Source organism: Cervus canadensis, chromosome 1 (assembly GCF_019320065.1).
Source record: "Cervus canadensis isolate Bull #8, Minnesota chromosome 1, ASM1932006v1, whole genome shotgun sequence".
NCBI classification, from domain to species: domain Eukaryota; kingdom Metazoa; phylum Chordata; class Mammalia; order Artiodactyla; family Cervidae; genus Cervus; species Cervus canadensis.
Window position 1 is genome coordinate 40246594 of NC_057386.1, and position 25144 is coordinate 40271737.

Below are 25144 nucleotides of genomic sequence, written 5' to 3' on the forward strand. Positions count from 1 at the left end.
GTTTTTTTTTTCTAATTGTATTGAGTGTATGGTTTCAGCCTGTATCCTTTTCTCTCCATCAATCCAAGAAACCACCAATATCCTAGCTGCCACTCTTGAGGGTGGCTTTTTCCTTCCTACCTGAAGCTGTATCTCAGATATTTCCCAGCTCTTATGTGACATGGGTCCCATGCTGACAGATCTCTGCATATTTTAGTCCTGGCTCTAAGCTATTCTTCACCAGGGCGATAGGATTTGGGGATAAGGGTGAGGTTTGACTGCATCATTTGCATCTCTAGTTTGAACGGCAAGGAGAAGAGGCGGGGCTTGTGTATAACAGCACTGGGGAGGAATTGCTTATGTAACTGGGGCAGCAGATGTAGCAGAAGGAGACAGGAGGCAGAAGCTGGGGATGGGAGCAGTGAGCTGCCGGCAGGGGCACCATGCCCAGATGGCTGCTTCTCATAAGGTAGGGTGTGGGGCCTCTGGCAGCTTCTTTAGGGGAGGTGAAAGAGGCATGTGCTTAAGGCCTGGCAATTGACTGGCGGTGACAGTGTTGCCCACTGTGGGGGTGGGGCAGGGAGGCTTTACTATCAAAGTAGCTATCCCAGCCCCATACTGAGAGGTGCAGGCTGAATTTCTGATGCCATATGGGGGAAATGTCCAAATATTGCTTTCCTAGAGGATTTTAATTGTGTCCAGGAAATCCAGACCTTGGCTTGATGCAAGGGCAGTGGCCATCTTGCCTGGGCCAAATCTATGTCTTTAGGGTTGAGATTTGCGGGAGTGCCTGCTAAGATGGGCAGAACCTGTAATGCCTCAGGGGCAGAAAGTTTAGTGGCTCCTTTGGTTCTCAGCAGGGTGGCAACATCCAGGGCCCCTGGGTCCAAGGCTGGAAGAGCCTCTGGTCAGGTGTGGGGACCACAAGGTCAGGTGTGAAAGAACTGTGGGGACTACGGGGGCATCAGTTCCTGCATCGGGAGCCCCTGGAGCCAGCCCCACTGCTAGTAGAGAAGCCGCTGCCTGAATGGCCAGTGCCTCAGTTCATCAACCTCTTTCTGCCGGAGTTTCCTATTAGGCCCCTTAGGGGGCATCAGCAGCTAAAGGTAGGTCAGTGGAATCCCTGGAAGGGGTCTCAGTCTCAGGGAGAAATCAAGAAACAGAGTCTCAACTGCCCTGTTCTCCACTTATCTGTACAGATTTTAGGCCTTGTGGCTAAAGGCTCCTTTGGAACGGTCCTCAAGGTGCTAGATTGTGGCCAGAAAGCAGTATTTGCAGTGAAGGTAGGGACCTAGATACTCCCACATTGTCTAGTCCCTGCCTCCAGCCTTGATTCGGAGAGGTTGGAGGAATAAACAATTTAATAACACTTCCCCTAGCATCACTCCTCTGCTTTTATAGGTGGTACCCAAGGCGAAGGTCCTACGGAGGGACATCCTGAGGCAGTGCAAAGAGGAGGTCAGCATCCAGGTATGCAGTGTGCGCACAGCTCTGGAAGGGATCCTCGGAAGAACCAAACGACAGGTGGAGGAAGCCCTTCTTTGTCCAGCTAGCCTGCTTTTCCTGACTCTGACCCCTCCCTCTGCTGTAACCGGAAGACCTCAGGAAATGCAGCTGTCAGTAGAGTGATTCTAGGTCCTGGGGGAAAACTCTCCAGCAAATCCAGTGTGTTCCTTAGTAGTGGGGTACCAGGCAGGCAGCCTGAACTGAGAGGTGGGGCAGCAGCTTCCTTTCTGCACAACTAGGTAAAGCCTGACTTCTTGCTGCCTTGATCCTCAGTGACCCTCAATGTTCCTCACTTCTTCGTCCATAGCGACAGATCAACCATCCTTTTGTACACAGTATGGGGGACACCTGGCAGGGAAAACGACACCTCTTCATTAGTGAGTAACTGGCTTCTCTCCTTATTCCCAAGGGTACTTTTGCTGTACTCCCCACCTGAGATTACCCATCCCTTTGGCTTGTTCTGCCTTTGCTCTGTTCCCCTTCTTGTAGTACTGCTCTCTCCCAGAGGGAGAGGGGACAGCAGGTGGCATCGGTTTGGGCAGCAGGCATACAGTGCCCTGCGCCCAGGCACAGAAGGCCCCAAATATCGCCCAGACTTCTGGTGCTTTGCAGTGTGCAGCTACTGCAGCACAGATCTGTACTCCGTGTGGTCTGCTGTTGGCCGCCTGACTGAGGCTTCCATCCGCCTTTTTGCTGCTGAGCTGATCCTGGTGCTGTGTAAGTGAAACAGGAGTGGTAATGGAAATGAGGAAGGAATTGAGGGAGGGAGGAGGCAGGAGAGAGCTGAAGTCAACAGGGATAGAAATGGGGTGGGAGCTATCAGGGAAATTAGGACAAAGAGCTTCAGTAACCCTCATGCTTGCTGTCATCCACAGGCTATCTCCATGACTTGGGCATCATCCATCGAGATGTGAAGGTGATTAAATGTTTTGTTTTTGAGGAGGGACTTCAGTAAGACATTCCAATAGATCCAAGAAGGTTGGAGGAGCTGCTGAAAACAGTTGACCTTGGGACCCTCGTGGGTGTTAAGGATTTGGGCAAGGGCCCTCCAAGTATAGACTTGGCTGCTGAGCAAGGACATCTTCTTCAGCTGAGGATACACATGATGAAAAAGGGGTGAAAGGAAGAGAATGAATAATAACTTCTCACCTCTGGTCTTTCAGATGGAGAATATCCTTCTGGACGAACGAGGTAAGTCATTTCTTTTTCTAGTCCCAGAGTAAGAGGCACCGCAGTTTGGAAATAAGTCATGACTGATAAGGGTTGGAACAGAGTGGTGCTGATGCCTTGTTTTTCACAGGCCATCTGAAACTGACAGACTTTGGTTTGTCCCGCCACCTGCCCCAAGGAGCCCGAGCCTATACTATCTGTGGCACTCTTCAGTACATGGGTGAGGGAGAGGCTAAAGCTGATGGGTAAGCAGTAGGCAGGAGGAAAGCCAACAGATGTCACTGACAAGTATCTTTCAAATCTGTAGCGCCCGAGGTCCTGAGTGGAGGGCCTTACAACCATGCTGCTGACTGGTGGTCCCTGGGTGTCTTGCTTTTTTCTCTGTCAACTGGAAAGGTGAGAGAATGGTAGTGACGTTGGGCAAAGAAGAGAGGAGTTGCTTTCTGGTGGGAAGAAAGATGTTAAGAAATCTTCCCTCATTCTAAGCAATGACATCTTCCCACCCCTTAACTCAGTTCCCAGTGCCAGCAGAGAGAGATCATGTGGCCATGTTGGCAAGTGTGACCCACTATGACTCTGAGATCCCATCTTCTCTTAACCAGGGGCTCTCACTCCTACTCCGTGAGGTAAGGGCGAGCACAACTTCACTACCAAAACCTTAATTTCTTTCCCTATCACTGAAGTGGTATGTCCCCAATCCTCTGATTAGTTATTGGTGGTGGGCAGGTATGGGGGCTATTCCAACTTGATCAATTACCACCTCACTACTTGCCTTCTAAATAGCACTTCAGACTTTATACCTGAGTTCCTGATCCTCCAAAGCTCGTCCCTATCCATAGCCGGTCACTTCTGAGAGAGTGCTGCTCTCTTATCAATACAGCTCCTTTATTCCTACTGCTGCCCCCAAATTAGCCTATTTCACCCACTTTTACATATCCTCTATTCTTTTGGGTTCTTCTCCCTGCCCTCCACAGATCCATGAACTTCTTTCTCCTTTTCCAGCTTCTCTGTTCCATCCCTTTCATACCCCAGTCTCTCCTCCTTCATGTTCTGTTTTCCTTCAGCTCTTACACCAGGATCCCCTTCACCGTCTACGTTATTTGCATCACTTCCAGGTCCACCCTTTCTTCCGGGGTGTGGCCTTTGACCCAGAGCTCCTACAGAAGCATCCAGTGAACTTTGTCTTGGAGACACAAGCTGCCCAGTCTAGTCCATCATCGGAGTCCATGTTTTTCAAGGACTTTGACTGTAATCTGGAGTCCTTCCTGGTCCACCCGAGGCTGGCTTGAGCTTCTCTACTGGAGTTGGGGCCCATCCAGGAACTTGAGGACTTCCTCCACTGCCAGCTCACTGTGACCACCTGATGATCAGTTTGTTTTCACTTTGTAGCCTCTTATCACTCTGTTCCTCTAGGTGTTGAACCAGAGTTCAGACTGGGTGTTCTGTTGGCAGCCACGATGCCCTAGTCCTTACCTCATCATACAGCCTATCTCAGTCTCAGATCAGAGTGTGGACCTTTACCTTTATTTCAGTTCTCCGGTGCTTATACCCTGCAGGTTTTAGCCAGAAGTTTATTCCACTTTTCCTTCTTGTTTCTGTGCCATGTTTCCTTTCATGAGCAAAACATTTCATGGGTTCCCAAGGTGCTATTTATGTGTTTAATAGGCTTGTCAGAAGCAGTATGAATATTTTTCAGAGGTCTCAAAAGCTAGCATTTATTTCAACCCCTAAATATGTGGGTAAAACATATGATTTAGGGCCCAAAGTCAGTCTAATTTTAAAATTTAAAAAGTTAAATCTAATAGTATACTGTGAGGAGGAGAATAAGAAATGAAACTTGGGGGGGTTACATGTCTTCTTTAGGGGTAACTGGAATAACTATCCACATTTTTTCCAAAACAAAACCTCTTTGAAAGACATAAGTATTCTTAAACTGACCTCTTCCCTAGATGGCCAAGGGTTTAGTTTCTGATGTGCAAACCAATGGATTAAGAGGCATGACATCAACTTTGAGATTTAAGATAAGAGATGGAACTCAAGAACCTTTTCTTTTAGTAAAATAATCTGAACCTTAAAATTGTATACATTTCTGGCCTTCATGACTTCTTTTCATTTTTCTTTAACTTCCTAAAAGCTTCACTTTCATTATTCTTCAGTCATATCTGAAGAGAGTCTGGGAAGTACTCGAGTACTGTTTATTAATTTTGTCCCTGGTTTAAGCCAGATTTTCCCTGTACATAGCTGGCATTTTATTGACCTCTGCAGAACTGCTTTTTCTGAATTATATTTTGACAATCCATATGAAAATCCCTATGAAATTTAATTGCTGTGGATACTGTAAAGGGTGTTTATAGATCATAATGTTGTATATATGGATGTATGTGAGAAAATTTTCTCTGAACCCAATTGTGCTTTTCCTCAATTGCTGGTTGGTTTTTACCTTAAAGACAATTTATATTGAACTGAGTCTATTTTTCTTTTCATATGATGCTAGACCACTGAGAGCCCAGCTTGTGGTCCACTTCCAGCAAGTGTTTAGGACCTCATATTATGTTTTGTATGCTAGCCATGTTCTTGGTTCCATCCTCCTTTTCTGCCTTTACTTTTCTTATTTTCATTTTTCTGTTTTAATCCTTTTTTAAAAATCTTAGTAGATTACCTCCATCTTTGTAAGCCTTTTAGAATTAGGTTGATATATAAATAAATAATGTATCCTTAAGCCTTTTGACTATTTCATTTGTTTCTCTTTAGAGAATTTTTAAGCTTTAATACCTATTTCTAAAGTTGTCATGACCAGAACTTCACATTGGATAAAAAACCAATACTAGAAATAGAAACTAATGGCTTCTAAAACAGTAAAGAGTATTAGACTGGAATTTAGGAGACCTGGTGACTTGACCCACCAACAGATATCTCAGTGTAAGAGGCCTCAGAAGAAGCCAACTCTGCTGACACCTTGATCCGACTTCTAGGCTCCAGTATTGTGAAAAAATAAATTTCCGTTGTTTAAGCCATCTGGTCTATGGTACTGCATTTTATTTAACCCAATATATCTAAAAATATCTCAACATAGCTCAGTTGGTAAAGAATCCGCCTGCAATCCTCCCGGTTCAATTCCTGGGTTGGGAAGATTCCCTGGAGAAGGGAAAGGCTACCCACTCCAGTGTTCTGGCCTGGAGAATTCCATGGACTGTACAGTTCATGGGGGTTGCAAAGAGTTGGACACAACTGAGCGACTTTCACAACATGTAATCAACATTTTAAAATAAGGTATTCTTTTTTTTTTTTTTCAAACAAAGTCCTCAAAATCCAGCTTGTTTTTTACTCCTACAGTCTCAGTTGGACTCGCCACATTTGAAGTGTCGGTAGCCACATGTGGCTAGTGGCTCTGCTACTGGATAATACAGAAGAGCCCATCCCCTGAGAGCCCTGAAGTTCATAACATTATGGTTTTTCCTCCCTGGGCTATTGCCTTTTCCAAATTCATTATGACTTAAGAGTGTCAATAACATGCCTGTGAGTGTTCAACCGAACATACTTTATGATAAACTATAACTCCAAATACTTACCTTTAGGCTGTTTTCCAAAATTAATCCCATCTCCAGTAGCTAGTTTCCCACACCGGTCTCAAGCGACAGTAGAATATAGTTGGTAGTGTGGGTGGCAATATGTACCTTGCCACTTACTACCTGCGGGGCATTGGACAAAAGACATTACGTGTGACTCAGTTCCTGTGTCTGTAAAACGGGGATATTTACAGCACCTATTTCATAGCTCTTTTCAGGATTAAAGGAGATAAGATATAAAAGGCATCTGGAAGAGTGCCAGGTGCCTAATAAATGTCCAAATACTTGTAAGCTATGACTGTTCCAGTAAACTTGTTGCGGGCTCTGAGGTAAGTCCCAAGAAAACACCAGAAATTCTGGAGAGGTTAAATGACAGCGCAGGCTGTTTGACGCCATCACGGACGCAGGACCTGTTCGCGGACCGAGCAACCTAAGTAAAAAAATAAAAAAACAAAACCACTCCACTCACCTTCCCTTCTAGACCCCTCGGCCGGCTCCTGCCGGTCACGGCTAAAGTAACCATGGGAAACCTGAGGGAGAGACTTCTAAGGCCAGGCCACGGGGACAACTTTTTTTTGGGGGGAGGGGGGCAACTTTTTTGACTGGGAGTGAGAGTGGCCTTCTCGAAGCTAGAGAGATGGGTTTCTCGACCGTCCAGCTACCCGTTACGCTCTCGGAGGTGAGGCCGAAAGACTGGCCTCGGGCGTTGAGTCCCCCGCTCCCACCGCCCGCATCCAGGGTTGATGCTGGGGATCAGACCGCAGGGCACACGCGCGCGCGCGCGCGCCCACCATGGACTTGGCCGGGCGGGGCCAATGCAAGCCCCGCCCTTGCCCGCCGGGCCCGAGTCCGGAGCGGACGCGCCCGCCTGACGCACTGAGGCTTCGCAGCCAATCGGGAAGCGTGAAGCAGGTTCAAATAAAGACGGCGGGTAGGCATGGCGTCGTCTCTTGCGTGTGGGAGGTGTTCACCCCGCGTTCTGTGTTGAAAATGTGGCGGGTGAAAAAACTCAACCTGTCGCCTTCGCCCCAACCGGTGAGCCGAAGGGCCTCATGGAGCGAGAGACTTAGACCGGGGTTTCGGGGGTCTCTGTCAGTGCCGAGCGTCTTGGAAAGCAGAGTCGAGCCTGAGGCGGGGGGCGTGTGGAGTTTTCCGGTCCTGATATTCGGAGCACTGGGGTTGGAGCCTACTCTTGTTTATTGCTCGTGAGCTTGTGAGGGAGAGAGGAGAGCTTCTTAGGGCCGGTTGGCAGAGCCCAGGCTTACTTTCATGCTCTCTTCTTTCTTAGGGAAAAGCAGCTATGAGAACACCTCTTCGAGAACTTGCCTTGCAGCCCGACGCCCCCACCAACTCTGGAAAAGGGCCCCCACACTCGCCGACCCCATCACCATGCAAACTGGGGCTGCAGGTGAGATTCGCTTGGCCAGTCTCTCGACTGGGCTCTTTGCCGAGGCCGAGAGCTCAGAGGAACAGAGGACCAGGGCTGGAACGTAATTAATAACGATAATGAAGTTTTCTACCTAGGCAACATCCATTTACATCTATTCAGGCCAACAGAGAGGTGCCCTAGGGTCGTTAAAGGAAATCCACTGAGAGCCCACATCTCTATTTAGGTGTTAGTTTTTATCACCTCCTCCCCCGTTCAGTCTTTAACAAACGTCTCAGAAATACTCACTTTGATTAGTGGTCTCCTCTTAATAAGGGCTCACTTATGGAGAAGTCAGTCAGCTGCAAGAGTGAGCCAATATCCATCCGTTGGGAGAGGTAGTCAAACGCTTATTTATATTATTTGCTTATTTTTCTATTGGGTTGTTATCTCTTTTTCATTATTTTCTAAGTGTTCTTATTATATTATAGTCATCCTTTGTCATGCTTTTTAGCTAGTTTATAACTTTCTTTTTGATTTTTACCTTTAATCCTGGGGTTATCTAGGAGGGATTCTTGATTTCCAAGTGCTTAAAAACCATTTTGTGTCACCTTTTAAATTTATTTTTCTTACGTTATGATCAGACTGTAATCTGCTGTCTTTTTAGCCAAGTAAAGGGTGAATTTTTTCTGAGTGTTCTGTGAACATATGAAAAAAAGCATATTTGCTATTCAAAGAATATCACATTCTGTTATATCCATAAGCAGATAGTTAATTGCCCTGTCCTTGCCTGTTTTTCAGTCTGCCAGAGCTGTTGAGTTTTATGTTGTCCTTGTTCAGATTTGGTATCAGTGTAATTTTGGCCTTGTAAAATGGGTTAGGAAGTGTTCTTTTAAATTTTTTGGAAGAGCTTGAGACAAATGGGTATTACGTCGTCTTTGAATGATTGGTAAAATTCAACCTGTGAAATGATCTGGTCCTGGACATTTCTGGAAGTTTTTGAGCATCTCTTCGTATGCTTGGAAAAGGAAATGGCAACCCACTCCAGTATTGTTGCCTGGAGAATCCCATGGACAGAGGAGCCTGGCAGGCTGCAGGCTATGGGGTCTTAAAGAGTAGGACACGAATGAGTGACTAACACACTTTCACATGCTTAGTTGTCATTCACATAGTTTCTTTGGAGAAATCTATTCAAGTCCTTTACCCATTTTTAAATTGGATTATTTTTGTTGTTGTTGAATTGTAGGAGTCCTTTGTATATTCTGGATAGTAACCCCTTTTCAGATATATGAGTTGCAAATGTCTACTCCTTAAAGAATAAATAGGAACTTAATTAACACAGCAAAAGCTTTAAGGTGCATTTTTACATTTCTAAAAGTGTTTGGTTTGTATATTTAACTTTTGGGCTATGTAGTGCAGACTGATTTTTTTTTTCATCATATAGCTTTAATTTTGTCTTGTCATAGTACTGCTATAACTTTACATTCTACCTTGTCTGATACTAATATTGCTGCCTCTGTTCGCTTTGTTTTTGCCTGATATCTCTTTGCCATCCCTTTATTTTCTACTTTTTCTTTAGCATTTTGAAATAAAAACTTAAAAATTTGAAGTAAAATACCTGAAAGTACATAAAACATGGAGCCTAACAAGTTTGTATAAAGCACACATCATTGTAACCAATACCCAAGGACACTGCTAGAATATCAGAAGCCCTTTTTAGGTCAATCTTATGTTTCATCCTGTGCTGTAAATAAGAAATTTCATATAAGTCTGACTCTTTTTCTTTTTTCTTTCTTTCTTTTTTTTTTTTTTTAATAAATAATTAGTCTTTTTATCTAAAGCTTCTAAAATATCTTGTTCTGGTAGTTTAGAAATTTTTTCATTTCCTATCAATCCTGCTTAGAGCTTGGTGAGCTATTTTAATATGCAAACTCAAATCTTTCTTTACCTTAGAGAAATTTTCTTCTAATACTTCTTAATCAGTGCCACACTTATGGGTGTTCTCTTTTCTCCCGGAGATTCTTTTATTCACATGTTAGGTTTACTAGATTTATCTTCCAGTTCTCTTAGCTTTTCCCTCAGATTTACATTTCTTTGTATCTTTAAAGGTTTTTCTTCCACTTGATTGTTCAAGCCAGCAATTCCTGTCTTAACCCTAATCATTCTCTTAATTCATGTTACTGAAATTTTTTCTTGAAAAGTAATATTTATCATTTCCATGGGAATTTCCCTGGCGATCCAGTGGTTAGGACGCTGCACTTCCACTGCAGGGGGTATGAGTTTGATCCTTGGTAAGGGAACTAATATCTCACATGCCATGCAGCCAAAACAAAACAAAAAAATAATTTAAATATAAATAAATACAAGTAATATTTATTATTACCAGGAAGTCTTTGTGTGCGTGAGTTGTACTCAGATTTTCTTATGTATTCATAAATTTGTTTTGGTGCAAATTGTCATCTCTTTCTTCCATCAGCTGTGTTTTGGTAGGGTCTACCTTTCTTAACTTTCTCAGAGTTTGTCCTTTTTCTGGCTACTAGATCCACGTAAGTATATTCATATTTTCCTATTGTTGTTCATTGAATCTCAAAACCAGGAGTCCTGCAAGTGATAGAAAGTGCAGTGGTCTCTATCCCTGTGAACCACCAATTGAGAGGTTGTCAGTCCCTTGTCAGTGCAGCAGGAAGAAGTCTTTCTGCCCTTCATTCTCCTCTGCTACAAAGGCTAGAGCTCTTCAGATCCCAAGAGTTGAATGGCTTCAACTCATATGTTCAGGATAACCTCAGCGCTTGCACCCAGGGAGACTAGGTCACTAGCATAGGTTAATGTTGCCTTTTCTCCCAAGGATACATGGATCTCTGTGGGCCAAGTGCTCTCTAACTTTAGTCCCCAATTTGTCATCTGTTCCAAAAAGAAGAAAATCTTATACCAACTCTAGAACTTGAGCCAGGGATCCCTCCTACCCTAGAATTAGCTTGGAGTTAGGATTGGAGAAGAGGAGGGTCATTTTCAAGCTACCATCTCCACATGACATGGACAGAATATCTTAGCCTTGTTTATACTGTAACCTGGTTCACTTGGAAGGACCCAGAACGGCTTCCCAACTTTTCTACTGGGTCTCTGTAGTAAGCAGCAAGGCTTAGCTAAGTTCTTAACCTAGGCAAAGATAATGAGAACTCTTCCTTTTCTGAGCTCAAACAGTATGCTGAACCCGTAATTGTATATTGTGAACTAGAATTGACTATCTTAGTCAACTGCTTTTGTTTTCTTTGGCAGGAAGGCAGCAACAACTCATCTCCACCAGATTTTGTCAGTGCTAAGAAGACAGACTCCCCTTCAGAACAGTTTGGACATCCCTCAAAGTGGCTAGAAGCTTATCAACACGAATCAGATGAGCAGCCCCTAAATCTGATTCCCCAAACCAACTCTACTCCCAAATCCTGTGAGAAAGGAGTAGACCCACTGGACAACATTGTGGTTAAAACCATGGTTCTTGTACCTTCTCCAGGGAGGCAGCAGCAAAATATTACACTTGTGGACCGTCTAGATACCATGGCAGAGGGAAACAGCTTCTCTCTAGATGAACCTCTGAGGCCAGGAGATCTGCTGAGAAAGGGAGTGGCCTTCTATAAGGAAGACAGCTTTTCAGAAACTGTTCCTGGTATGCCTGAGATACCTACATTTCAGGATCCTCCATCCCAGCTCTTGGAGTCCCAACCAAATCCCTGTTCTGAGCAGCAGCTACACTGCTCCAAGGAAAGCCTGAAGGACAGGAGCACTGAGGCTGAGGCTGAGGACTTAGTTCCTTCTGAAAGTAACGCCTTGTTGCCTTCCTCCATGCTCTGGCTTTCCCCTTCAACTGCCTTAGTGGCAGATTGCCCTGTCAGTCATGTGGACCCAGAAGGGGATAATTTAGAGCACAGAGCTATAGAGGAGAGGGAAACGACCTTTCCCACACTCCCTGAGGAGGCTGAATTGGGACATCAAGCACTTGTGTCAAATACAGATGATATTCTATCCACATGCCTAAGCCCAAATCCTGGAGAAATGGAATCACAGGTGGCTCCTGGGCCAGCAGGAAAAGATGCCAGCGACATTCCTGGCTCTGATGTAGGGCCTTGGATGTCACCCCTGGCCTGGCTGGAAAAAGGTATCAATACCTCAGTCATGCTGGAAAATCTCCGCCAGAGCTTATCCCTTCCCTCTGCGTTTCAGAATGCTGCAATCGGCACTACCCCTTTCTCCACTTGCTCCGTGGGGACTTGGTTTACTCCCCCAGCACAACAGGAAAGGAGTACAAACACATCCCAGACAGGCCTGGTGGGCACCAAGAACAGTGCCTCTGAGACAGAGCACCTCCTGTGGGGGTAAGTGTCCTGTGTCTTTGTGCTCCAGGGCTTCATTTGCCTGGATCCATCACTCCCATCCTTCTCCCTCTCTTCTTCCCATGTTCTTCTCTTCCTACCACAGTCGTTCTCCAGATCTGACTGCCTTGTCTCGACATGACCTGGAAGATAACCTGCTGAATTCTCTTGTCATCCTGGAGGTTCTCTCCCACCAGCTGCGGGACTGGAAGAGTCAGCAGAGTGGCCCTCACCCCAAAGTTCGGGACAGCAGCACACAGACCGACACCTTTCCCAGCGAGGTAAGATAGTTCCTCCTGAAATGTGGAGGATCTCGGTGGGCCCTCTTCCTTAAAATAAGTATGAAAGCTGAGGGCCTGGAAGATCCCTTAGAGCTGTGGGTACACACTATACCCCTAGGATACATCAAGATTTTCCAAGGGAATGTAAGCAAGGAAAGTTTTTTTAATTTACTTTAATTGAAAAATAATTTTCTTAATCATCTATTTTAGTTGCTTTACAATATTGCTTTGGTTTCTGCCATACATCAACAGCAAGGGAAGTTTTGAAGGAATTGTTTTCTAGATCTTCATCTTCCAAATGCACTGTTTCCAGATTTTTTTTTTTTTTTGTCCACGCCATGTAACATGAGGAATCTTATTCCCCTGACCAGGGTTCGAACCCAAACCCCCTGCACTGGGAGCCTGGAGTCGTAACCACTGGAACAGCAGGGAATTCCCTGACATAAATCTTATACCTATAAGAATGGAAAATAGGCATCAGTTCAGTTCAGTTGCTCAGTTGTATCCTTCTCTTTGTGACCCCATGGACTGTGGCACACCAGGCCTCCCTGTCCATCACCAACTCCCGGAGTTTACCCAAACTCATGTCCATTGAGTCACTGATGCCATCCAGCCATCTCATCCTCTGTTGTCCCCTTCTCCTCCTGCCTTCAATCTTTCCCAGCATCAGGGTCTTTTCAAATGAGTCAACTCTTCGCATCAGGTGGCCAAAGTATTGGAGTTTCAGCTTCAGCATTAGTCCTTCCAATGAACACTCAGGACTGATCTCCTTTAGGATGGACTGGTTGGATCTCCTTGCAGTCCAAGGGACTCTCAAGAGTCTTCTCCAACACCACAGTTCAAAAGCATCAATTCTTTGGCACTCAGCTTTCTTTGTAGTCCATACAAAGTCATGTAGTCCATACATGACTACTGGAAAAACCATAGCCTTGACTAGACGGATCTTAGTTGACAAAGTAATGTCTCTGCTTTTTAATATGCTGTCTAAGGTTGATCATAACTTTCCTTCCAAGGAGTAAGCATCTTTTAATTTCATGGCTGCAATCACCATCTGCAGTGATTTTGGAACCCAAAAAAATAAAGTCTGTCACTGTTTCTGTTGTTTGTCCATCTATTTGCCATGAAGTGATGGGACTGGATGCCATGATCTTAGTTTTCTGAATGTTGAGCTTTAAGCCAACTTTTTTACTCTACTCTTTCATTTTCATCAAGCATAGAATTGTTGAACCATGTCTTACTGTAGGAATTATAGTAATCCACAGACACATGAACTGGTAAGGGGAGGGCGTCTTTATCTATTTCATTAGTATCATGAATGATCTCCAGTAAAATTTTACTAGGTATGTTTATGATTTTAATTATCATACTGATTCATATACAACTGATGAAAATGTTTGTCCAAGGGTTTTTTCATTTAAAGTCTTGTGGTCAGAGGAATTAGAAAATGTTTTAAATTTATCACAATTTAGGTAAACTTTTGTTGTCGCAGAGATCTTGATTTAAAGTTTAAAAATATATTACATCAGGATAAAATTCTGAGAGGAGTAAAAATGGAGATTCAAGGAGAAAAAAGGATGATATAAAATTTCTGACTGTTAAAGTGCTTGTGTGTGTATTTTTTAAAAATATCAAACATTAAATCATGGTATTTGTCATTATACCATTGGGTATATTTGAGGGTGATGTAACTTTTATTTCAAACTGTCAACATATATAAGGTGGTGGAAATTATAGCCTTTGAACAATTTAAACATCAGAGTCATCCATCTTTCAAAATTATTGTAGGAGATATCAGAGGATAACAGTTAAAGACCATTATCTTAGGGGTATTTTTGTATCCTTTCCTCTGGTCCTTGACCTTGTTCTCCCCCGCCCCAAGTTGACCGTCTGTACCTTGAAGCTTGCCAAATCCTTTGAGAGACCACTGAAGCAGAACCAAAGAGAGGAAATGACAGTACCTTCAGCCATTCCCCATCACAGTCTCAGTCCTTGCCGCTTGGCTGCCTCATTGATGCTAATCTCATCACTGGCCTGACTGCCCAGCCCTAAGCAGTATGCTTGCCCTGTTCCAGGGCTCAGTGGGGGACTCCATGTCCTTACTGTATAACACAGTAGGAGGGAGGCCTGCTTTGCTGGGGCCAGGAGTGATGGACTCCAGGAGATCTGCCTCCTTACATCCAGACTGCTGCAACGTTGTGACTCAGCACTGCTGCTCCAGCACTAGGCTTTGCCTAGGTGATGTATGTCTTACAGTGGTAATGAAGGCTTCCCACTTTTCTCTTGGAACTTTGAAGTTTCTCTACGGCTCTGCTGCCTTTCAGATCACAGTTACCTACTTCACATAGCACACCAGGATTTTCATCTGCTCTAAGAGAGTGAGCAGACCTTAGAGATGAAGAAAATAACTGGTAAATAAATATTTGAGGAGGTTACCATTTTTGATAATCAGGTAAATGCAAATTGCAACATGAAATGCTATTTTCTTCTGATCAAATAGCAAAGAATAAAATAGATAGTGGTGGTAAATATTGTCCTATCATCAGTAAGGCATAAATTGGTTGAACCTTTATTTTTTAATGCTTTAAAACAGTGATATTTAACATTATTATTACTTAAACATTGTTTTTTCCTCTTGTTTGAACATTATGACTTTAAATGGGTTCAGCCTTTCTAAGGGCAGTTTAAACTGCTTAAAGCAGTTCAAACTTTTTGAGCCAGTAGCTCCACTTCTAGGTATATATCCTAAGGGGGGGAAAATTTCCACATACAGATGATAACTTTAAAAACATGAAAAAGAAAATAATGGTACATCCATAAAAGGTAGATATTCTACAGTTATTTAAAAATATGTTCATGAGGAGTTTTTTTGTTGTTTTTTGTTTGTATGTTTGTTTTTTGCCATGCCTTGCTGCATGCAGGATGTTAGTTCCCCGACCAGGGATCAAAACCATACTCCCTGCAGTGAAAACAGGGTCCTAGCCACTGGACTGCCAGGGAGGTCCCCTGAAGAGTTTTTAATAGCATGAAAAATAAGTAATGTAAGTTTATGGTAAAAGGAAATCATGTTTCACCTCTCAGAGATTTTGAGGTGAAGTAAAATAGCAGAAGTTAAAAATGAGTGATACTCCACTTTGATAGGTCTTCCTAAAATACATATCCTAGTCTCAGGCTCTCAATGAGGAGAGTGAACATAAACTCAGAGCTAAATGACATTAGTATAATAAAATTAAGTAAGAAAAGCAGGACCCCAATTTTATTTACATATCTCAGTCCGAAAACCAGTTGTGTTTTTTCTTAAGCATTACTGTCTTTCATCAAATCTAAGACACTATCAATTTTAAAAGCATACCAATATCAGTGGTATTAAAATGTAAAAAGACAGTCACTTTAGAATTTATGGAATATGGTAATTTCCTTCTAAATCCGTAGTCTACAACTTTTTTCACCCTGACACCTGAGGGAGGTAATAGACTCATTGGTTATAGTAAATCCCTATAGCAAGGAAATCTGGTGTGGAAGTATATTGAAATCTCTTGGGGTGAATGCTGTATTGTTGGTTGAGAATCACTGCTTTCAGTCCTGAAACTAATAATGAATCTTTCTCCATTCTGTTCACTTTTCCATTTCTAAAATTTTATAGTAAACACATAATCAGAAGAAAGTTATTTTAAATTTTACTTATTCATTCAGTTTTGGCTGGGCTGAGTCTTCATTGCTACACGGGCTTTCTCTAGTTGCAGCAAGTGGGGGCTGCTCTCAAGTTGTGGTGTGTGGGCTTCTCACTGCGGTGGCTTCTCTTGTTACAGAGCTCAGGCTCCAGGCGTGAGGGCGTCAGTGGCTATGACACATGGGCTCAGTAGTTTCAGCCCCCAGGCTCCAGAGCCCAGGTTCAATAGTTGGGGCACAGGAGCTTAGTTGCTCTGTGGCAAGTGGGATCATCCCGGATCAGGGATCAAACCCATGTCTCCTGCATTGGCAGGTGGATTCATTACCACTGAGCCACCAGGGAAGCCCCCAAAAATATTTTTAAAAGTAATTTTTAGATTACTTTTAATTAGAAAAGTAATTTTGTTTTTAACCTACCTCTGGATTTTTTTTCTAGCTTGGCTTCATCAAGGCGTGAGCTTTGCTCCTGCTTTTAATGGGAAGGGCTCCTGTATATCAGTGGGTGGGAAGGGGAACAAGTGCTGGCAGTGCATATTGTTTCTGCAAAAGGAACAACCCTGTTTCTCCGGCTAGATGAGTAAGAAACCTCAGCATCTTCAGGAGAGCCAGGAGGTTGGACAGGCTCTGCAGCAGGCCAGGAATGTCATGGTAAGTGTTGACTGACCTTAGACCATTGCTGGGTCTCCTGTGAAGGTCAAGAATGGAGTGGTGAGCAGATGATGGTACTCAAACGTGGGAGTGAAGGGAGGTTTCCTTTTGTTAAGGACATGTCTTCCTTATTGGGAGCTTGAAATTGGGGTCAGTGGCTTTCCTCCAGTGTCCCTGCTTACTTCCTGCCTAATGACTTTATTTGATTTAGCCTAACCTCCTCTGCCTCTGCAGCAATCATGGGTGCTCCTCTCTAGAGAGCTGATATCCTTGCTTCACCTGTCTCTGCTGCACTTAGATGAAGATAAGACTGCTCTGAGTCAGGAGGTAAGCAGCATGAAGATGTAGCAGAGGCCTCTGGTGGGACTGAAATTCAGCCAAAGAAAGAAACCAGACACAGTATCTGATTCTTATCTTGTAGACTCGGCGTGCAGAAACCTTGGTGTCCTGCTGTTTTGATGTGTTGAAGAAATTGAAGGCCAGGCTTCAGAGCCTCAAAGCAGAAAGGGAGGAAGCAAAGCGTAGAGAGGAACTGGCCCTCAGAGGCAAGGATGCGGTAAGGTGTCAGGCTTTGGTTCCTGGATGAGGGAGGTCTCTTCCTAAGGTTCCTGCAGGAATACAAATTGACTAGAGTCACAGATGGGTGGCCTGAGAACTGCCTGCCCTGGGGAGTAATGAACTCAGCTACTGGTGTGATGGGTAGTTAACGGTTTTTTGTGCTGTTTCCTTCTTCTGTGCACGATGTCCTCACAGCCTCTTATTTAAACAGGCAGAGACAGTGCTAGAGGTCTTCTGTGCACATGCCAGCCAGCGCATCAGCCAACTGCAACAGGACCTGGCATCCATGGGGGACTTCAGAGGCCTTTTGAAGGAGACCCAGACCCAACTGGTGATTGACGGCATCTTCTTCCCTGGGATCCACGTGGACACACCGGGAGGGGGGGTCATGTACCCATGCTTCCCTGTATCCAGTGGGAAGGGGCACCTCCATTGCAATCCTTCTCATGTAGGTAGGGCTTCACACTGAGCAGGAAGAGTTGGCTCAGCAGACAGCGAGTCTTACTTCAGCCTTGCAACAGGACTGGATAGCCATGCAACTGGATGTGAGTATCAGCGGGCATTACACTGCTCCTCTGCTCACAGCCAGCCCTGTTAGAAGTCTTTTTTCAAGCATGCTCTCTTGACCTATTTGCCTCCCCCGGTAGTATGTAACATGGACAGCTCTGCTGAGCCGGTTTCGACAACTTACGGAGAAATTTACAGCCAAGAGCCGGCAGACCCTGCAGGAACGTGATGCTGCAATTGAGGAAAAGCAGCAGGTACACAGGAGAGAGGACTGCTTAGGCCTGGTTTCCTCCGACTTCTCCACAGAGGACCTTTCTGATGAGTGGTATCATTAGCCTCTTCCCCTTGACCTATCTTCTTTCCATCTGTGGGTTTGGAGACCAGCCGGTCCTTTTGCTGTTAGATGGCCTTCCACACCTTCTTCATCAGCTTTTCTCCTGTTTCTGCTTTTTCCTGAGGATTAGACTTATTTGCTACAGTGAACAAGGAGATTGGCTGTCCTGTCTGGACAGAGAAACTGGACTAAGTCTTGGGACTCCTGATTCACGAGGAACTGTGGGAAGAAAACTATCTTTTTCTCCTAGGTTTCCAGGGAGCTGGAACAAGTCTCTTCCCATTTAGAGGACTGCAAAAGCCAGTTAGAACAACTGGAGTTGGAAAACAGCCGCCTGGCAGCAGGTGTGCATGGGTGCAAACAGTTGTACCCTGCTGAGGCTTGGGGTGTGGCCACGGAGCAAGCAGCTGCTCTAGAGCACTTGTTTTGGAGCAGAGGTGCGGGGAGGTTTGGGCCTGCTGACCACATATCGTCATTAGGATCCTTTTGGCCTAGATCTCCGGGCTCAGCTGCAGATTCTGGCCAGCACAGAGAGTCAGCTAAAAGTGCTACAGAGTCAGCATGCCCATTGTACCCAGGACCTGGCCACGAAGGACGAGTTGCTCTGCCGGCTCACCCAGAGAAGTGAGGAGCAGGCTGCTCAGTGAGTTCCTCTCGGGCTGTGGTGGCGGTAAGCACCCAGAACAGGGGACCAGTGGAATCTTACATAAGGTCTCTGGCAGATGGCAAAAGGAAGAAATGGCGCTAAAGCATGTGCAGGCAAAGCTGCAGCAGCAACAGGCGGTCTTGGCCAAGGAGGTGCAGGACCTGAAGGAGACCCTGGAGGTAAGGAAGGTGGCCTGGGGCAGGGGGGCTGGCAGGAGTGTGACTCTTCCCTGATGGTACCGATGTGAGGTTTGAGACTGTGGACTGGAAGAAGCTTCTGATCCTAGGACTCTGTAAAGTTCCCCCCCTCACTCCTTGCCTTCCTTCTTTCTTCTGCATCCCCAGTTTGCGGAACAGGAGAATCAGGTTGCTCACCTGGAGCTGGGCCAGGTTGAGTGTCAGTTGAAAACCACGCTGGAAGTGCTCCGGGAGCGCAGCATGCAGTGTGAGGGCCTCAAGGACACCGTGGAGAACCTGAAGTAAGATCTCTACCTCTCTGTGCTTCCCCCCGAGGACTTCTTTCTCAAGCCCGCTTCTGGAAGTGGAAGTTTCCAAAAAGGGAGTTGTACCAGTGTCCAAGAGCCTCTTGTTTCTCCCTTTGAATGCAGTTCTGTGGGGGGTGGTTTGGGGAGGTGTTCAAAGGTGACCTGGTATTTGGCCATCTTCTCTGTTCCTTTCTTATTGTTGTTTAGTTGCTAAGTTGTGTCTGACTCTTTCTGACCCCATGGACGGTAGTCCGCCAGGCTCCTCTGTCCATGGGATTTCCCAGGCAAGAATGCTGAAGTGGGTTTGCCACATCATTTTCCAGGGGATTTCCCGATCCAGGGATTGAACCTACATCTCCTGCATTGCAGGAGGATTCTTTACTGCTGAGCTATGTGGGAAACCCTTTCTTATTTCAAGCCTAAAATTCCTTATATCCTTCCTTATTTCAGGGTTAAACTAGCCAGCATCGTAGCAGAAACACAGCAGCAAGATCTGGAGAAGATGCACCAGTATTCCCAAGAACTGGGGGTGCTCACGGAGCAACTCCATAGCCTGACCCTCTTCCTACAGACGAAACTAAAGGAGAAGGTAGGATATGGGGTTTCCTTCTCTTCCCTTACAATCATATCTTCAAATAAAGACAGTTTTATTTCTTCCTTCCCTGTCTGTAAACCTGTTATTCCCTTTCTTACTGCATTAGCTAGAACTTCCTCTTTATTGCTGAAAAGGATTGATGGTAGGGAACATCCTTGTCTTGTACCTGATCTTAGAGGGAAAACTTCAAGTTTCTTACGTTTCAATATGATGTTAACTGTAGGCTTTTTGTAGATATTCTTTACCAAGTTGAAGAAGTTCCCCTCTAATCCTGGTTACTGAGGGTTTTTCCAGTTGTATCTTTATTGTATAGAATGGTCTTCCTAAAGTACTGTTCTTGTTCCATCTCTGTGACCTTCAGTGACTTTCAGTTGCCTACAGGATATCTTCAGCCTGTCATCTGTCTCCTTCTTTCCTATTATGAACTCTTTATTCCCACTAGACTGCCTACACACTACACACACATCTCATTTCCATTCTTACCCAGATGCAGGCTGTTACCATGTTCGTTCTCCTCTATCGTCAAACTGGAAATGTCTTTTCCTTCCTATTAAAATCCTCCCTGGTTCACCTTCTTTGAAATGTTCCCAAACATCAGTGGGCTCAGTGATCTCCTGCTATATTTCTCATGAGCTTACTCTCCTTTTGCACTTGTATTAATTTTCCTTGGATGTTTGGTCTCTTCAGCTAGACTGTGTTTAAAGCAAGCAGAAGTTTAGCATTGCTTCTTTGGCTTCCCCACAGTGCACACTGCAGAGTAAATGGTGGATATCTTTCAGACTGCAGAGTTAATTAGCTTATTCAACAGTTAAGGGCAGAGCCAGAATCCTGAAATCAAATTGCTTATGAGCTGACCCCATTCCCCAGCATGTGATAAGCACAGAAATCTAGTCTTGGGAAGACAGACAGATATAAATTTGTTGTTTTGACTTGTGATTGTGATAGAAGGTTGTCTGAATGGCCACAGAGAAGGGAGCATCAGCTTTAGTTTTGAGAGTTAGGATGTCTTCTCAGAGCAGGTGACTCTTGGGCAGAGTCTTGAGGTTAGAAGTTTGTAGAGCAGGGGTGGGTATACAGGAAGGCCCACCAGGCAGAGGGAACAGCATATGAAAGTCATAGAGGCATTAGGGGTACTTTTTGTAGTGTCTACCCTGTGACAAGACCTGGGTTAGGTGCTGGGACTGACCAGGTGAACAAGGCCAAGGCTCTGCTCATATGGAATGTGGCGAGTTTGGGGCCTGGGAAGTAGCCCTTTATGAGTGGATTATAGAAGCTATGTGGGGCAGGGATGACAAGGGGAAGAGGCTGGAGAAGTAGGCAGGAGGCCAGGTTTTTGAAGGCTTGAACTAATGGCAATGATAGAATGGATATGGAGGAGGGGATGGATTGAATGCATTCAATACCTATTTAGGAAATAAAGGTAATAGAGGGCTTCCCCGGTGGCTCAGCAGTGAAGAATCCGCCTGCAGTGCAGGAGACGTGGGCTAGATCCCTGGGTTGGGAAGATCCCCTGGAGAAGGAAATAGGCAGCCCACTCCTGTATTCTTACCTGGGAAATCCCATGGACAGTGGAGCCTGGAGGGCTACAGTCTATGGGGTCATAAAAGAGTTGGACATGACTTAGCAATTACATAACAACAGAAGGTAATAGAATATGGTGACCAGTTTGATATAGGAGTAAGGTGAAAGAGTGAATGATGATCTTTTTTGCTGGAAAGATGGCAACACTCTCTAGAACTGAGGTTGGCAGACTTTTCCCGTAATGTGCAATCTGATAAATATTTTCGGCGTTGCGAGGTATGTGATCTCTGTCTCAACTACTCAACTCTGCCTTTGTAGCTCAGGAGCAGCCATAGAGAGTATGTAAATAAATGGATGTGGCAATGTTTCAATAAAACTTTATTTACAAAGATAGGTGGCAGGCCAGATTTAAACCACAGGCTGTAATTTGCTGCCCCCCTGCTCTAGAATCTTAAATATAAGTGGAGGAACAGATTTTTGGTGGGGTTGGACAGGAAAAATGGTTAGCTCAGCTTTATACATAATAAATTTCAGGTGAACTGTGGAGCAATCTGGTAGATTTTTCACAGGCAGTTAAGCCTTTGGACCAGGAGATTGGGAAAAAGTCTAATTGAGAGAGACAGATTGAAGGGTCAACAATGTAGAAGTGGATGTTTCTGTGGAGCTCCTGAGGTGAAGCAATGTGGGGAATGGATTAGAGTGTAAAGGGGATCAAGTATGAACCAAAAGGAGCCCACAGTTAAGGATAGACCTCCACACAGAGAAGAAGTAGCCAGAAAGTTATGAATCCTACCTGTGAAGCAGAGTCATGTCACAAAAGCTAAGAAAATGAAATTTCTAACAGAACATGGTCATTGGTTATTACATAGGTCAGGTAAAATAAGATCTGAAAGGAGTCTACTGCATTTGAAAGTAAGGATGCCCTTGGAGCACAAAATAATGAGGATGCCATTGGTGTTCCAATAACGGTGGAATGGTGGGGCAGAATCCTCTGTGTAGTGGGCCAGGGATTCCATAGATGGTGAGAATTTTAGGCAAGAAATGTAGGCTTTTCTTTCTTTTTTTGAAATTGAAGGGAAAGAGAAAAGGCAGTAGCTAAAAGAGTACTTAAGGTAAAAAGAAGGCTTTAAAAAAAAAATTCTTGTTCTAGTGAGAGAGAATTAAGTTCAGGGAGAGGAACTAATGGAAAAATTGAAGATTGAGAAGAGAGGTGATAGATAGAACAGCATTCCCATGGAGATGGCTAGTGAGTACCTGTAAATTCAGGGAACTCACTAATCCTGAAAAGCAGCTGACATTTTTTCTCCTTTGCCCTCAGGCTGAACCAGAGACCCTCCCGATAAGCACAGCCAGTGCTCTTTCCCAGGAACACCCTCCGCCCAGTGACAGCACCTTCTTGGGAAGTGCCCAGACAGCAGAGGCAGATGAAGGTTAAAGGCCCTGGAATTGAAGGGTGGGAAAGTTGGGACCCTACTCCTGATATCTTCAGCTGTTGAGGATGCTGCCAACAGACCCTGTCTCTCCCTGGTTTCTGTGGTGGCAGATCCTTGACGGGGTCACCAGAGGGGCCCTCTACCATGGTTGGTTTTTGTTTCAGACGCAGAATCCACTCCTGTGCCCTTGCTTGGAAGTGACAAGAGTGCTTTCACCAGAGTAGCATCAACAGTTTCCCTTCAGCCTACAGGTTAGGATGGGCTCCAGGGATCCTGCCTCATTTCTAGATCTGGTTGTGATGATAATGACTAGAGCAGTGAGAAGTGCTTTGCTCTAAAAACCTCAATTCTATTTGGGCTTCTTTCAGTTCTGCCTTTGGGGGATCGGTAATGTTCCGGATATTCAAATCCTATGGGTGGGGAACATGGATAAGAGTGGAAGTGATGGCTCCGTACTCCTTCCTTCTAGAGCTAAAGGGCTTTGCCTCTTATCTAGTACTTTCTCTTTCAGAAACCCCAGGCATTGAGAAGAGCCTGACAGAAATGGGTACTAAGACTCTGGAACTTCAGAGCCTGTGTTCCCTGCTGCAGGAGTCTAAAGAAGAGGCTATCAGGACTCTGCAGCGAAAGATGTAAGTGGATTGCAGTCTTAGTGAGAGAGGGCAGGTCATGTGAGCAGCGCCTTAATGTCAAGGGCCCAGCCAGCCCCTGGTGGGGACAGGAATAATTCTGAATTCTTCCCTCCCTTAGATGTGATCTGCAGGCTCAGCTGCAGGCCCAGGAAGAACAGCATCAGGAAGCCCAGAAGGCAAAGGAAGTGGACATAGAGAAGCTGAACCAGACCTTGTGCTTGCGCTACAAGGTGGAGGAGGGGCCTGGAAGTGAAGCCATGAAGAACTAGGGCAGCTGTGCGGGCCCACTGGGAGCTGCTGTCTCTCCAGGAATCTGGGTGGTGGGGATTTTCCAACCATTGCCCTAGTTTTGCCCTTCCTGGGGTCAGACAATTCACATATTTGGGAACCAGGTATAGGCTAACCCATCTTCCAGGCTGACCTAGAAGTCAGGAACTCCAGCAGAGCGCTTTCTACAGGGAAACGTGCCTGGCCTGACCTAGCCCTAGAGGAAGAACTAGTGTTGGTATCACCTGGACTGAGCATGAGTCAGGAGTGAAATCTTCTCTCTTGGCAAGGGCTGCAAAGAAGCCAGCTCTCCCACTGGCTTCTCACCTCCTTTTCTCTCACAGAATGAGAAGGAACTCCAGGAAGTGATACAGCAGCAGAACAAGAAGATCCTGGAGCAGATAGACAAGGGTGGCGAGCTCATAGTATGTTCGTCATCATGCCTGGCCTCTGCCTTCTGTGTCACTATAGCCAGGGTCCCAGATGTGGGAATTGGGCCCCCTGGTCTACCCTTGCTCACCACATGGGATAAAGATGGATAGGACCTTTTGAGTGCTACTAGATACCCTCCATTCTCATCCCCAGAGGCTTAGAGAGGAGGTGACCCAGCTCACCCGCTCGCTTCGGCGTGCAGAGACAGAGACTAAGGTGCTCCAAGAGACCCTGGCAGGCCAGCAGAACCCTGACTGTCAGCCCATGGACACGAACTGGATCCAGGAGAAAGTGTGGCTCTCCCAGGAGGTGACTCAGAGTTAACCAAAGAGCTGGGGAACTGGTGGGAACCTTAGGCTATGCCCCTACTCATCTGAACATATCTATAGGTGGACAAACTGAGGGTGATGTTCCTGGAGATGAAAAATGAGAAGGCAAAACTCATGGTCAAGTTCCAGAGCCACGTAAGGATTTCCATGCCATTCCAGGGCTGTTTCCCATCTCCCCTAGCAAGTTCCCTGCCATGTTTACCTTTCCCCACAAGCTATGTCATTCTTTTAAGGATAGAACTTATGCAGCCTATTTGCTTTTTAGAGGAACATCCTGGAAGAGAATCTGCGGCGCTCTGATGAGGAGTTAAAGAAACTAGATGACACTGTTCAGCATATTTACGAGGTAAAGGAGGGAGGGTGTTGATGCAATTTAGGTACTTGGCATAAGGAAGGCCTGGCCGGGGGTACTGATAAGCATAGCTCTGGTTCCCAGCCTGTGCTGAGAGCTGGGCCCTGATTCACTGTTGTGGGCTTCTCTGTGGCTGCCATTTTCTCCCCTCTAAGAGGGTGCTTCTTAGGCCTGGTGCTTCCTGGCCTGTGACCCTGAGCTGCCTTTTCTGAATCTCTTCTCAGACTCTGCTGTCCATCCCAGATGTCGTGAAGGGTTGCAAGGAGCTACAGGGATTGCTGCAATTTCTGAGCTAAGAAACTGAAAGCTGGAGTCTGTTTCACCCCTTTTTACCTGCAACACTCCCTTATCCCAGTATCAGGACCAATTGGCTTAGAGCCAGCTCTGTTTATAAAATAAAGTATATTTAATGTATTTCTTCAGGCTCATTGAATCTTATTTCTTGGGTGGGAGGTGGGTGGATGAGCTCAGGCCGAGGCAGCTTGGTCCTTTTGCCTGGGCTCCCTAC

At 45.2% G+C, this 25144-nt stretch overlaps 2 protein-coding genes across 9 annotated transcripts; both read left to right on the plus strand.

Annotated features, from left to right (window-relative positions):
• Positions 1–138: 138 nt before the first annotated feature.
• On the plus strand, positions 139–5669 carry RSKR (ribosomal protein S6 kinase related). 6 transcript variants are annotated; one of them, XM_043479743.1, is made up of 12 exons: positions 139–448; positions 837–1085; positions 1179–1262; positions 1381–1449; positions 1793–1862; positions 1975–2202; positions 2361–2401; positions 2649–2676; positions 2786–2875; positions 2963–3051; positions 3171–3281; positions 3720–5669. In XM_043479743.1, the coding sequence occupies exons 1-12, from the start codon at positions 392–394 to the stop codon at positions 3942–3944; spliced, it is 1341 nt and encodes a 446-aa protein (XP_043335678.1). In that variant the 5' UTR covers positions 139–391; the 3' UTR covers positions 3945–5669. The 6 variants fall into 6 exon arrangements, with proteins under 6 accessions (XP_043335678.1, XP_043335695.1, XP_043335703.1 ...); XM_043479760.1 differs by having other exon boundaries at positions 3771–5669; XM_043479768.1 differs by having other exon boundaries at positions 2080–2202.
• Positions 5670–7100: 1431 nt separating this feature from the next.
• On the plus strand, positions 7101–25050 carry SPAG5 (sperm associated antigen 5). 3 transcript variants are annotated; one of them, XM_043479788.1, is made up of 24 exons: positions 7101–7256; positions 7510–7629; positions 10864–11954; positions 12058–12232; positions 16472–16546; positions 16781–16873; positions 16968–17102; positions 17316–17435; positions 17557–17649; positions 17752–17865; positions 18196–18289; positions 18441–18588; positions 18668–18770; positions 18936–19069; positions 19526–19664; positions 22510–22621; positions 22789–22875; positions 23136–23256; positions 23375–23486; positions 23868–23948; positions 24109–24264; positions 24345–24419; positions 24550–24630; positions 24861–25050. In XM_043479788.1, the coding sequence occupies exons 1-24, from the start codon at positions 7212–7214 to the stop codon at positions 24930–24932; spliced, it is 3576 nt and encodes a 1191-aa protein (XP_043335723.1). In that variant the 5' UTR covers positions 7101–7211; the 3' UTR covers positions 24933–25050. The 3 variants fall into 3 exon arrangements, with proteins under 3 accessions (XP_043335723.1, XP_043335738.1, XP_043335731.1); XM_043479803.1 differs by lacking the exon at positions 17752–17865; XM_043479796.1 differs by lacking the exon at positions 16781–16873.
• The last annotated feature ends 94 nt before the right edge of the window (positions 25051–25144 follow it).

Bases quoted from the DNA above. Each gene is read 5' to 3' on its own strand.
- RSKR (XM_043479743.1), top strand. From the start codon at position 392: ATGGGAGCAGTGAGCTGCCGGCAGGGGCACCATGCCCAGATGGCTGCT. The intron at 1,263-1,380 runs GTAGGGACCTAG...CTGCTTTTATAG, and splicing joins AAGCAGTATTTGCAGTGAAG to GTGGTACCCAAGGCGAAGGT. The intron at 2,203-2,360 runs GTAAGTGAAACA...TGTCATCCACAG, and splicing joins TGAGCTGATCCTGGTGCTGT to GCTATCTCCATGACTTGGGC.
- SPAG5 (XM_043479788.1), top strand. From the start codon at position 7,212: ATGTGGCGGGTGAAAAAACTCAACCTGTCGCCTTCGCCCCAACCG. The intron at 16,547-16,780 runs GTAAGTGTTGAC...CTGCCTCTGCAG, and splicing joins AGCAGGCCAGGAATGTCATG to CAATCATGGGTGCTCCTCTC. The intron at 23,949-24,108 runs GTATGTTCGTCA...TCTCATCCCCAG, and splicing joins ACAAGGGTGGCGAGCTCATA to AGGCTTAGAGAGGAGGTGAC.